This window comes from Diadema antillarum, unplaced genomic scaffold (genome assembly GCF_040938485.1).
Source record: "Diadema antillarum isolate AM-2024a unplaced genomic scaffold, OU_Dant_1.0 scf00000049, whole genome shotgun sequence".
NCBI lineage: Eukaryota > Metazoa > Echinodermata > Echinoidea > Diadematoida > Diadematidae > Diadema > Diadema antillarum.
The window spans coordinates 1,794,820-1,807,500 of NW_027270938.1; the positions used below are offsets into that span (position 1 = coordinate 1,794,820).

General features: G+C 37.6%; 1 protein-coding gene and 1 long non-coding RNA gene across 2 annotated transcripts; both read right to left on the reverse strand.

Annotated features, from left to right (window-relative positions):
- Window positions 1-352: 352 nt before the first annotated feature.
- Window positions 353-2,836, reverse strand: LOC139715496 (uncharacterized). Its single transcript, XR_011709827.1, has 4 exons — window positions 2,717-2,836; window positions 2,004-2,110; window positions 1,440-1,585; window positions 353-507 (listed from the first exon to the last, which is right to left on the reverse strand). It is a non-coding gene; the product is annotated as an uncharacterized lncRNA (long non-coding RNA).
- Window positions 2,837-7,300: 4,464 nt separating this feature from the next.
- On the reverse strand, window positions 7,301-11,895 carry LOC139715453 (nociceptin receptor-like). Its single transcript, XM_071627025.1, has 2 exons — window positions 11,671-11,895; window positions 7,301-8,038 (listed from the first exon to the last, which is right to left on the reverse strand). Exons 1-2 carry the CDS (start codon window positions 11,893-11,895, stop codon window positions 7,301-7,303), a joined length of 963 nt encoding a protein of 320 aa, XP_071483126.1.
- Window positions 11,896-12,681: the final 786 nt, after the last annotated feature.

The window sequence follows — 12,681 nt, forward strand, 5'->3', positions numbered from 1 at the left end:
TGTACATCTCAGCCTTTTCAAAACCAATTTTTAACAAATAAATTTGGAATTCCTCTTGGTATTGTTTACTCTTTAATATTTCATAACAGGGTTCTCATTATTTTACAAAATCTCCATCTCAGCCCCCATCTCAACCAAAAAATAGACCATCCCTCATCCCTTTAATGCTGTCATCAAAATTGGAAGTAGATCTACATCAAATCATATTGTAAATGCTCTTTGCCAAGTAGTGTTGTGCACATTTTGATATCAGGCCTTGTTTTACTTCATCACTAAGGAAAAAAAAAGAAAAAAAAGATTAGAAAAGAAGCATTTAATCTTGATTAGTAGAAATTTCTAATATATACACATGTCTTTTATATATTCAACTTCTATAATAGTCCTGAAAGCACATTGTGATTATATTTGAGAAGTTTAGATGGATGCATTCCACATGTAAGTTCAGGTTCTGATGACATCCTTCATACGGAATCTGGATGCGGACCGGATAGCCTGGCAGGGTTGTTTCTGGAGAGAGCCAGAGAGAGAGAGAGAAAGAATGGTGTATCTGTCTTTACTTGATGAGGAAAGTGACACGGGCATTTTAATCTTTGGTGAAGACACAGTGACATATACGCTAATAAAGACATACGGTTACTTGATTTCCTCTATATGTAGTGTTTCCTTGAAACTGTAAAGTATATTATTTTATACAGTAGATCCTAATTGTAGCAATTTAACCGTGAGTATACGATGAAATATAAAATGTAGGAAACTTTCATGATCCAAATATCCAATTCTTTCTATTAAGCTTTTTATTCCATTCAGAAGAATTTCAAGGTAGTGCTTGCCTGATACTGCAACTGGATACATTCAACACTTTCATGCATATAATGTCCCCGTGACCTTTCACATCAATACCCTCATAACTAATCAAGTCAAATTGCTTAGAGGTTATGGTAACTTTGCCATCCGAAGGTAAATATAATGTCATGGTAGCAATGCTCTACAGTCAATAAAAATCAGGGTTTCCCTGTAATCTACAATCAGCAGCAAAATCACAACAATAACTAAAATGCTACTTGTACAAGGCTCAGCAGGTAATCATCTCTTCTGTATAAAATCAAAGTTGAAGATGATCTGCTGAGTAAATGTTAAGTTATTGCAAGATGAGAATAGGACAGATGTGCGTGTGAATGGATGACTGCAACAACATAAAAACTCCTGCAACCATCTTTGACAGAGGCTAAAAAAATAATAATCAGCGTTAATTCATGTAAATCTTCGTAGTTGGAGTGATTGACTACATGCATATGCAGTACTGCATTCATTTAGCAAAACATGCGTTAATTTTCTGCCCAATGAACGATCGACAGTCAAAAATTTGGTCAAGATGTCAAAGGCTTGACAAAATATTCCAACATATTTGGAGTTTACATTTTACATGTATTATTGCTTACCTCCCATATTTCCTTTCGAAATAGAGTACAGGATGCACAGATTAGAAGTTGGTAGTCAGGACATCTGTCTCTTTCTTTTTTTCTCTCTCTCTTGTCCGTAGTTGGCTGTGGTTTGCAGGGTCCATTTTGTCCACTTTGTGCTAATTCTGGTCGAAAATACAATTAACAAAAACTTGAATAAGTTATCATTTTTATGAGTGAAACAGGATAATCATACTGCAACAAAAAACAAACACATTCATCATGAATTAGAATTAATCATCACGATCTCATGAATCCCTTAGTATGAAATTTTGGATCTTCAGGTCACTGTCAACATTAATTTGTCTTACATGTAATACATTAATCATGTAATTGTTATTATCATCTTTGATGCTCTAAAGCCATATCTTACTGAAAATGAATTATGTAGGATGGAAGTCATCTTGACACCTGTAATTCCTGTACACAAATATTTGATTGTATCATGCTCTCATTTCTATGTGGATTAGGATATGATTTCCTTGCATAAATCGGTTTGTATTCATGAGATGATATTCCTAATTTCAAATCGTTGACACTTACTTGTGAGCTGGAAAGGGCATTCACATCGCAGTCAAGACATCTTTCTATCTCCCCCTCACTCTAGTGGATGTGATCTCAAACTCAGCATGTCCATTTGTTGCTGACACCTTGATAAAAATAAAGAACAATACATCACAGCATATCACCCTTACGTCATACTTAACGCAACTTAATAACAATGGAAAGTTAATTGATCTGTGACTACAGACGTATTTTCATCTGTGCACACATTAAACGCTTGTGCCAATTGACATGGTTGAGAAATATTTCATCACATATACATATATCTTACTTGATTACATTTATGTTTGATTTTTATATGATCTCATCTTCAGTAGATAGAATATCGTTCTTTCATATGATCCTCTACAATAGAACATGCAATGAATTTACAAGAAAACAAGAATACACATTTGATCACAGATTTGCTCCCCTTCTTATATAAATGGAGATACACGTGTATAAGATTATTATCCTCTCTTTGTTTGCAAAGTACTTGTACACTGTATTGTAATGCAACTGTCAAAGTGAAAACATGCTTGTTACAATTTATTCAAATGGAATAGGAATATTTGATACTCAATGTATTTAGATTTGGCATTATTTTCAACTGGGCACTGAAGTGATACATTTGATAATCAAACACTTAGTAAGTTAGTATTTAAAAGATATTTCAAATTAGACCGCTATTTAAGACATTTACCGTTTCTTACCTTCTGGTTGTTCTGCACTTTGTTGCAGGTAGAAAGAGCTCAGTCTTTACAATTAGATTTTGGCAAGTCAGGATAGGCCTATGTCTCTCTCTTTGGTGAAGTTTGAAGACAAGACTCAGTCTGTCCAGTTGTTGGTACATCTAGCTGAAAACAGAAATCAGCATGACTCAAATAATTTTTTTCATCTTTAAAGCAGAGCATTACAAGCTAACAGTGAACAAAAAATAAAATCAATTTGAAATTTGATTGTTTTGAAAAGGCATCTTGACATTGACATAATTTTCTTTGTTCCCCATGCAAATCAATTATAACTAAAAATATATCTCTTTTATTAAGATGATATTTTTTTTAGCTTTTTAAAAAGTTAAAAAAGAAGAAGATATTTAGGTTTCAGTGAGTCGGTCTAAATGATCCATTAAAAATGTAATATTTACATTTTTTTCAAACGAACCTTTATTCTTTGAGACATTAACATAAGAACTTGGTACTTATGAGTAAAGACATTTCTAAATAGTTCCTCTTTGACTAGATCTATTTGTAAACTAGAAGAGTACATGTAAATGATTCACAGATTAGGAGAGGTTGGCAGTCAGGACTGAACACTTTCTCTCTCTCTCTCTCTCTCTCTCTTTCGGGCATATTCGAATGGCAAGATCACTTGGTTGTAGACTCGCTTTTATATAAAACACCTAGGCCTAAATCCTAGACTCTTTTTCTGAACCCACAGGTCTACAAATACCAGAAAGAGTGGAATCAACCTTAGACCTATGCTCTAGAGACTAATATTAGTCTAGCTAATTCACGTTAGAGCTAATGTTAGGATCTTCTCATGTTAGATCTAACATGAACTTTTTGATCAAAGTTAGCCTACATAATATGTATAGTATAATTATTATGCATAGATTTTAGAACCTCTAGATGCCTAAACTTAGGTCTAGCTAGGCCTAGTGTAGTAAGCTGGGTCTTTACAACAAAACTGCCTAGATATGAGTAGTAGGTTACTAGAAACCTCTAAAACGTTAGGTAGAATCAGTGGCCCAGATCTTGACTAAGGTTAGACCTAGATCCTAATTCCAGACGCCAGCTATTTATGCTTCAGACCCCCGGCCCTATAGTGTTTATATTGTAGGTCTAGTATATTAGACTCTAAACGTTGGTAGATCTACATCTACACCTTCTGTATAGACGACAGCCCCTTGCCCTGGACCTGGCTCTAGGATAGTCTAGCCCTACAAATACATACCAGCGCAGTAACGTTAGTAGTAGTGGGCCTGTACTGTCCACGTTATACAACTGCTAATGTGCTAACGTTAGGTGTTAAGTTCATTGTGATTATACTATCATAGGGCCTAGCCCGATTGAATTGTTTTGGCATAATAACAGGCGTAGCCGTACATTCTAGCACTGACAGTGTAACACAAACGTTAGAGTAACACTACCCCTACTAGCTAGTAGAATGTCTAACACTAACGTTGGTAGTTAGTATTAACAGTTAGAGAGAGTGTAACCGTAAGTGAGATAGATTAGACCTAACAGTAGACGAGGATTCAGTCCAACTGCATGTGATGAGGCCATAGATTACAAACCTAGATCGAACGAACAAGACACCTAAATCTAGACGTAGACCTAATGTTTGTTAGGCCTCTTTTCGCACCGTGTCAAGACGTGCTTTACGGAATAATCGGTGTTCCACGCACCGCCGGCACGGTCGGGTGGCGGCCCGGGGGTTGGTAGGCATGCCCGCGCCCACGGGATCGGTGCGAAATACAGTAATTAAAGACATCGGCCTAACTAGCGCTTGACCCTTGATATTAACCAAGTCTCAGATCAAAGTTGTATATCTAACTGTTAGATCAAAACAGATTTTTAAGTTCCGTTATGCAGTGCAATAAAGAACTATGTATTTATTTACTAAGTTACTTACATTCGAAGGAAAGAGTCCCTTTTTCAGTCACCACGTTCCAACTCAACGACCGAAACATGCAGCTCTCTCTAGCTCGCGCGAGAGATTTTACCTGTAGCTAGCTCGTCGTAGGGGTAGACGTACGCACACGTATTAAGTATTTGCGCGCACACAAGCTGCGCGGGGCTACTGGAAAATGCTCGAAAATGCATTTTCTGAGTTCCTGCAAGTTCAGAGTTTTGATTAAAAGTAAAGATTTCTTCAAGAACACTAGAAATAATATTGACACATTCAATTAAAGAAGCACTTGTAGTTTTATAAAACATTAAATTACTTTTGGAAGATCATCTAATTAGCTTGGAAAAACAAACTTTGCAGAACGTTAATTAATCTGTGAATATTATTTCGAGAAAACAACACCCAAACATTTGAGAGCCCCATATATGGCTGTACAAAATGACTTTTTAAATTGCTAAGAAAACACATTTAGATTGCAATTTCATTAAAAGGGACAATTAAAACTCATGATCTTTCAAATATCAATTGAATGCAAGCAAAAAATAAAAATAGTGATTTTTGACATGCTTCTGAATTTTGTGCTAAAAATGACATTTTTCGGCAAAAACGCGCGTGACATCCGGCCGTACGCTATTCCTTAGTATTTTTGCAAGACTTTCAGTATGAGAACGGAGCATTAACAAAAAATGCCGTCGAATCCTTATCTAGAGCCTTTTTTGAGGTTTGGCTGGTCTACTATTACAGAAAGTGTGAAAGTACAAGCCAGCCACTGCACACACACACACACACACACACACACGCACACATGCAAATGCTTCAAATGATAAACGGCTCAGTAAAATGAAGAACATCTCAAATTAACATAAGGATTGTTAAACGCACACTCGTCAGTCACTGTGTCATATTAGAGTGATATCAGTTTTATAATCTGCTCAGCTTCCCTATGTTACTTTTTTCTGCCTATTTTAGCTCTTCAAGTAATCCAAACATTGAATGAGCTTAACCAAATGCAAAATGTCAGAATTTCTACAGCGGTATAATATATAAACAAGCATTTGTGTTTATTCTTTCAGTCTTCATGAACAACAACAACAACAACAATTGAGAAAAGACAAACTTTCAAATTATTACATTATACTACTGGCCAGTGTCAATGAGCCCTGTACAATGACTGGCGTCACCGCGGTTGACTTTTCTAGACAAGGGTGCAATGCAAAGACTTGTGAAGATGACTGTAACTGTTGGAATAGCAGAAAAGAGTCGATATAGCTACTTGTTCTCTCACGAATTTTCTCGTTGGTAAAAGGGTTACAGCTCGTTATTCCGAAGGTTCGTTATTCCGAAGGCTCTTTAATCCGAAGATTCGTTATTCCGAAGGTTCATTTTTCCGAATTTCATTTTTCGGATTAAGGAATCTTCGGAATAACGAACCTTCGGAATAACGCCACAAATGTTCGGATTAACGAACCCTTTTTCATTTTCGGATTAACGAGCCTCTAGGTATAGGGAATTTGTGTGTTTCGGATTAACGACCCTTCGGAATAACGAACCTTCGGAATAACGAACCTTCGGAATAACGAACAGCACCCTGCAAAAGGAACGTGACGGGCAAATTTCTTGACTTTTATGTTTTGATTAGGCAAACTTAAATGCCCACTTTGACAATGGCTGCAAAGAAACGTGAGTGCTGGATACAGTGAGATGTTTGGATTGGTCAAAGACAGGAGCACAGGTATGGTGCTGGTACATTTAGGAATAGGCCTACTTTTACTAATCTAGAGGGATTTTTTTCGGTCAACTGGTCTGGGGAATACACTTAATTTCTCTCATACTTTAAAGGGACTATTTTCTAAGATAAAACAACAACCACTGATTTATATCATTGTCTAGCTAGTAGGCCTAAATATTTGAGGAATGTACGGGGGCTGCACGCAAATAGAGCCACGCTTATGCTGTAGCCCCACTGTATTATTCATTGTTGTATGTTTGTTGTACGTTTTCCTGTACATTGGGCAAAGGCAATGAAGAAAAAATATTCTGTGAACAACTTATATTTAGGTTTGAGTTTCTTCAGTTTGTCTCCCTCTACAAATGAAAATTTGTTAAGATCGCAACTGCTGATCTGTAAATTAACAAACATGTCGGAAAAAAGGAACCAGTGGGACTCGAACCTGTCATCTACTACTTTCCGGGCAGCGACACTACCACCAGGCTGTCCCTGGTTGCCGGCAGTGACACGATGAACATGGAACAAACACCCAAGCTCCGAGATCCCGACATTGTTATGTTAAGTAGTCCAAGGCGGACAAGGCATATGATAAATGAAAGAAAAATATTATTCAGAGGGGTGAAGGCTCAGGTTTGAGTTTCTTCAGTTTGTCTCCCTCTACAAATGAAAATTTGTTAAGATCGCAACTGCTGATCTGTAAATTAACAAACATGTCGGAAAAAAGGAACCAGTGGGACTCGAACCTGTCATCTACTGCTTTCCGGGCAGTGACACTACCTGAGCCTCTCCAGATGAGTTAACATGTTGGTAAGATTTTAGTATTCTTTTGATGCGAAACTTAAACAAATTTAGTTTTACTATGATGAATTAAAAGCGTATTATATTGCGTTAACTTTCTTGTACATCTTGCCAAATTTTCGAGTGTACGACCAAGTTATATGTTGTTGGCGAAATTCGAACTCCTTCCTATAGCTGTTGTCTCCGTAACTGAGGCGGCCTTGTTATTCCCCGTTTCTTCCTTTGATGTCTTGTGCATTGCCGATCCACTTCTTTTCTCTTTTTTTCTGAAACACCTCAGTAACTGCTGTCGAAACTCGACGAGGCGAAACCAGTAGATAGTAGGGTTACCAACCAGGTTCAGGGCGAGCAAGATGAGACTAGCGTCAACCAGCGGTCGGAAATACTTCGAAATAAGATGTGGAGCAAAGAACACGATCAGAAGGACACAAGGGGTCATTGCCCATGCGACGAATGTCGTCCCCACGACGAGACCAAACGTGAGCAGAATTCTCCGGTTCTGATCAGCGCGCATTGCCTTCACGTCGGAGGGCAGTCCAACTTGGAGGGACACTGTTGCCACCTGTTTGTAAATCACTACGTAGCATAATGTCGTGATGAGCAAAAATATGAAAGTGACTGAAGCTACTGGAGCAATTTCTGTAGACACCAAGTCTCCACTGGTCTCTATCAGTTCTGGTATGACGATGTAGCCGAAGAGGACAATGAACCAGACAATCACACACGCCGCCACGGACCTTGGAGCAGTGACAAGATTACGACTGCCGAACGGGTCGAGACGTATGACGACAAACCGCTGGAAGGCGATAGCGAGGGTGCTGAAAATGGACATGATCATTGCCGGGGCCTGTAAGTCTCCAATGATAGGCGTGAACTGTAAGGGAGTATACAATGTAATGTAAACTCTTATTGCAATTCCTGATAGATCGATACTGAATTGTCTTCAAGCATGAAGGAGTATTATTATAAAGAAATGTCCTTAGTCACTATATTATAAGAACATCAAAACATATACTTTTTGACATAACAGGAACTACCACTTTCGGTTTAAGTTATGAAGCACTGATGTTCATGTGAGTAAAATGTATGTATTTGAAATTACCTAGGGGACCTTTTTACTTTTCAAGAACTGACTATGTCATCACGATTTTTCATTACTCGACAGCACTATCGTTGTATCCGATACCTGTAGATCTCTACTTTTAGCGTGTGCAGGAGAGCTTATATCACAGGCTGACAACTAATAGAAGTAGATATATGTCGGCCAGGAATCTGACTAATACTTCATTACCAATGTAAAACTAGTATTAACTTTCCTACTAGATGTCTTCTAATGACCAAATTTATTTACATTACTAATGTGAATAATCAGTTCAGTTTTTCGGTTGTTTTTTTTTCATATTCTGTTTATACTTTTCATATAGGCCAGCGTCTGTTAATGTTTCGTACATATTTGTTGATGGTTATAATTGGAGTGCCTGGGCCCAATCAAGATCATTGCCCAGAAATGCAAGAACCATGTTGCATACAGCACTCTATACACCCCACATCAACTGTTGCTTAACTTCATTGATCAGTAGTTCTGAACAAAATATGAATGGATTGTTGAAATTAAATATCACAAAGCGTGTTATATTTAATTGCGGCATATGCTCGTACTCGGCCAATATTCGGGTGGTTTTTTTTTTACATTTATGATGTACATACCTTCCACATCTTGTGTCATAGAGAACCTCTTCCTTATTTCTTTACTTAAGCATTTCACTTTAAATAGGTCCATTCATATTTAACAAGAAACTCTACATTATTTTCTCTCTTACTATGTACTTCTGTTCTACAGCTTTTTGTGGTCTACTTCGTAAGTTCGTCAGTCAAATTGGTATTGCGATCATCTAATTTCGGGGGTTTTAGTCACGCGCGGTTGATTTTTTGTTCAAATTAATTTTCAGTCAGTCTTATCTGTATTCATGTTAATCAAATTTAAAATGTTGTCGTTCATGTAGGTTTTCCCGGTCAATTTCATACTTTTGTAATTCAACAAGAATTCATGAATGTGCATTCAAATTCACACAGCGTACGCAAGCGAAAGTATTCGGGCATTCAAATTCAGATTCCGATCGATTTCATTTATGTGAGCTCTTATTCATTTCTGTCTAATCAAATTCACGCATGTGCTTTCAAATTCCAAATGCAAGCATTGAATTGCCGACTCGTGCAATCAAATTCATGCGATAGTCCAGATGAGCTTGTTTCGGGCGTTCAATTTCAGTTTCAGGTAATCAATTTCCTACTTCTTGCAATCAATTTGATAAAGCAGACGGAGTAGATTTTTAAAGAAGGTGTAATGGGATGAGGATGAGGGGAGTGTAAGGTGCGAACTCCCCCCCCCCCCTCAAAAAAAATACAACGAGACCTTTCACAATGATAACTGTGATAATAATGAATCAATCCAAATACAATTTCAGGTATGAAACTATAATTATTATCTATTACCCACATCTTCCAGAAAACCCCATCCGATTTGCTTCTGTGGTCAAAGAGAAATGAGGTGTTTTGTAGAACATGTCAAGAATCCCTTCCCTCAAAGTTCTGTCCATTGTGTTCACACATTAATATGCTGTTCCAAGAGCATTCAAGTGCTAAAATTGGAAGAAACAGATCCATGACATGCTTTACGTCGATTCACATTTCTCTGTGACCATTTAACAAAACTGAATGGGGTTTTCTGCAAAATATAGCTAAGATGTTATATCTAAAGACACTGAAGTAGCATTTAAACAATTTAATCATATTGACAGTTATCAATGCCGATTGCATTTTTTTGTTTTGTTTTGTTGTTGTTTTGTTGTTGTTGTTGTTGTTTGTTTTTGTTTTTGTTTTGTTTTTTAATGGGGGGGGGGCATACTGTACATGCTCATTATATAGTCCACGATGTGCTTGAACACTGAAAATAGCGTCCGCGTTAGCCGGCATTTTAACCTCATGAAGTTACAATTTGAAAATGAACAGGTAAAGCTATACCGCAAAATAGATAATCTTCATCAAGCCCAATCTATTCAAAACCAAGTTAAAAAAAAGAAAAAAAAGACGCATATACTTGACCCCAAGATAACTAAATACAAACTTCTTTTAAACTGAATGAATGTATACTTGGAACGGTGTTGCCTTTTCAGGGAATTGAATGACAGAGGAAATTCCGTCACCGGTTTGAAATTGATTTGAATGCTCACTGCTGAAATGCATGCTTCTATCAGTCTATCTCCAAATTCAACAATAAATTGATTGATTGCATGACCGAATTTTACATTTCATTGCTGATTCAGTGCTGCGAGCCGCATGTAATGCTTGAAACTGAATGTTCGAACTATGAATTTGAATGTCAGAATTATGAACTTCACCCGAAAAACCAATGATAGAACACGTCATTAAAGTTTGACGAAAATCGAACAATCCGTTCAAAAGTTCTGAGGTGTGTGTGTGTGTGTGTGTTTAGGTTTCGGTGACTCCTTCGTTGGACACAGGGGACAGTTTGTTATTTCAAAGTTTGATTAATCCGAAAACGAAATAGGCATTATAAGGGTCTCAGGTATAGACCTTCTGTTCGTTTCCGGATTAACGACCCTTCGAATTAACGAACTCATATGGAATTTGTGTGCTTCAAAATAACGAACCATCGGAATAACAAACTTCATTCTATATTGGAAACAAAGAACATTGGTAACACCGAATATCACCCTGGACAACGATATCGAGAAAATATAAAGAGAATCCAACATATTTTCATTTTACAGCATAATCAAGAAAAAATGGCATCAAAAAGAACACTGTTTTACTCATCTCTATCGTTTACGGTAACTCTGCTTCGTCATCCTCAAAACATAGATTTGCATCAGTATTTATATCTTGACATTAACTTTAAAAAAAAACATGGCCTTGTTAGAGATTCTTAAGATTTTAATGTGCCTTAATCGCTGGAAGGATTTCCGTTACGCCGAAGATCCGTTAATCTGACAATGAAGTAAGGTTCGATATTCCGAAACATACAAATTCCATATACCTTGATGTGCGGTAGCCCGAAAATGAAATAGGGTTTGTTAATTGCAGCATTGTGGTGTGATTCCAAGCGTTCGTTAGTCCGAAGGTTCGTTGTTCCGAAAATGAAATAAGGTTCGCCATTAGAGAACGTTCATCAGTACGAAAATAAAATAAGGTAAGTTATTGCTACAGATTCGACAGACCGTAAATGAATGTAGACTAGTTAATCCTAAACTTAAAAGAACTAATACAACAAAATGTAAACCTTCTAATGAACTATTCCGTTTTCCCATAAAACAGACCTTCTGTATAACGCACCTTTTTTTTCATTTGCGGAATAAGGAAACTTCCAATTTACGAACTGTAACCAACCACTGTGCCGGGATCAAGGAGCAGATTTTCTAAACACTAGTAATGAACAGCAAGTTGAATTAATTGTTCCGCCGTTCCAGACGGTACTTTGAAACTTACCGTCCCGTTCTGCACGTCGCCGACTTGGCATGTCAGCGCAACGGCTTGGGTCAGGTCCGAGAGCGCCAGATTGAAGGTAAAGATGTTCTGCTCTCGTCGCAAGGCGGGAATTCCAAGGATGGCGAAGAGAGTGAGAAGATTACACAGCATTGCTGTCACACAGATGGATAGAAGAGTCGAGTCAAAGTAGATGTTCCCTGAGGGTGCGGTACCGTTCCTATCCATGCTGCCACAAAACTACGAAACGGCAGCAACAATAACTGTCAGAATGACGGCTACACCAAGCGTTAAGATATTGCAATGTCAGGGTTGGCAGCCGACGCTGTTAGGGCTGTTGGAATATTGAGAACTTTTTCAGACAGAGAAAACCCTGTTTCCAGAAGTGCCCTTACCTGCCGATGCTTTTTATCAAACTGGAGGAATCTTGCATTCGCCTCCAATTTTCTTTCTTGGAAGACCATTTGTTGGAGTCGCTAACACTGCTGAGGAATCACTCTTTTCGGTAAATTGAATTATAACAATGAAATCAGTTTGGCAACTATCATTGGCGTTTGGTATCGGAAGTGCGCATGCGGCTTACACAACAATGCAAACCGCTCTGTATGATTAAAGGGATGGTGTCGTATTAGCGGAGATGTGGTTTGAGCTTTTAACTTTTTGCGATCGGGAACCTAAGAAACCACATATGACATGTTACACAGCATGCCATTTATGAGGAATTCAAAGATTATCAGATAAAAATCGAAATGGGTTAGACGTCCAAAAACAAAGTAAAACAATGTGCTCCCAATAAAAGGTAGGTCTCACCTTTTATTAGGATCGCTTTGTTTTGGATATCTCAGCCATTTATCAACCAATTTTTCATCAAATAAACGTTGATTTCCCCTTGGAGTTACATGCTCTTGCATATTCATCCATCTCAATCAAAACTTTACCATCTCTTTAAGAGTGTGATATAGAGAGTACACGGATACATAGATCTAAAAGAATTTGAAGAACTGCATGGAGTGT

Coding starts and splice junctions, on each gene's coding strand:
- LOC139715453 (XM_071627025.1), bottom strand. CDS start 11,895: ATGGATAGGAACGGTACCGCACCCTCAGGGAACATCTACTTTGACTCG. Junction 8,039..11,670: donor GCGACGTGCAGAACGGGACG/GTAAGTTTCAAA, acceptor ACTCCCTTACAG/TTCACGCCTATCATTGGAGA.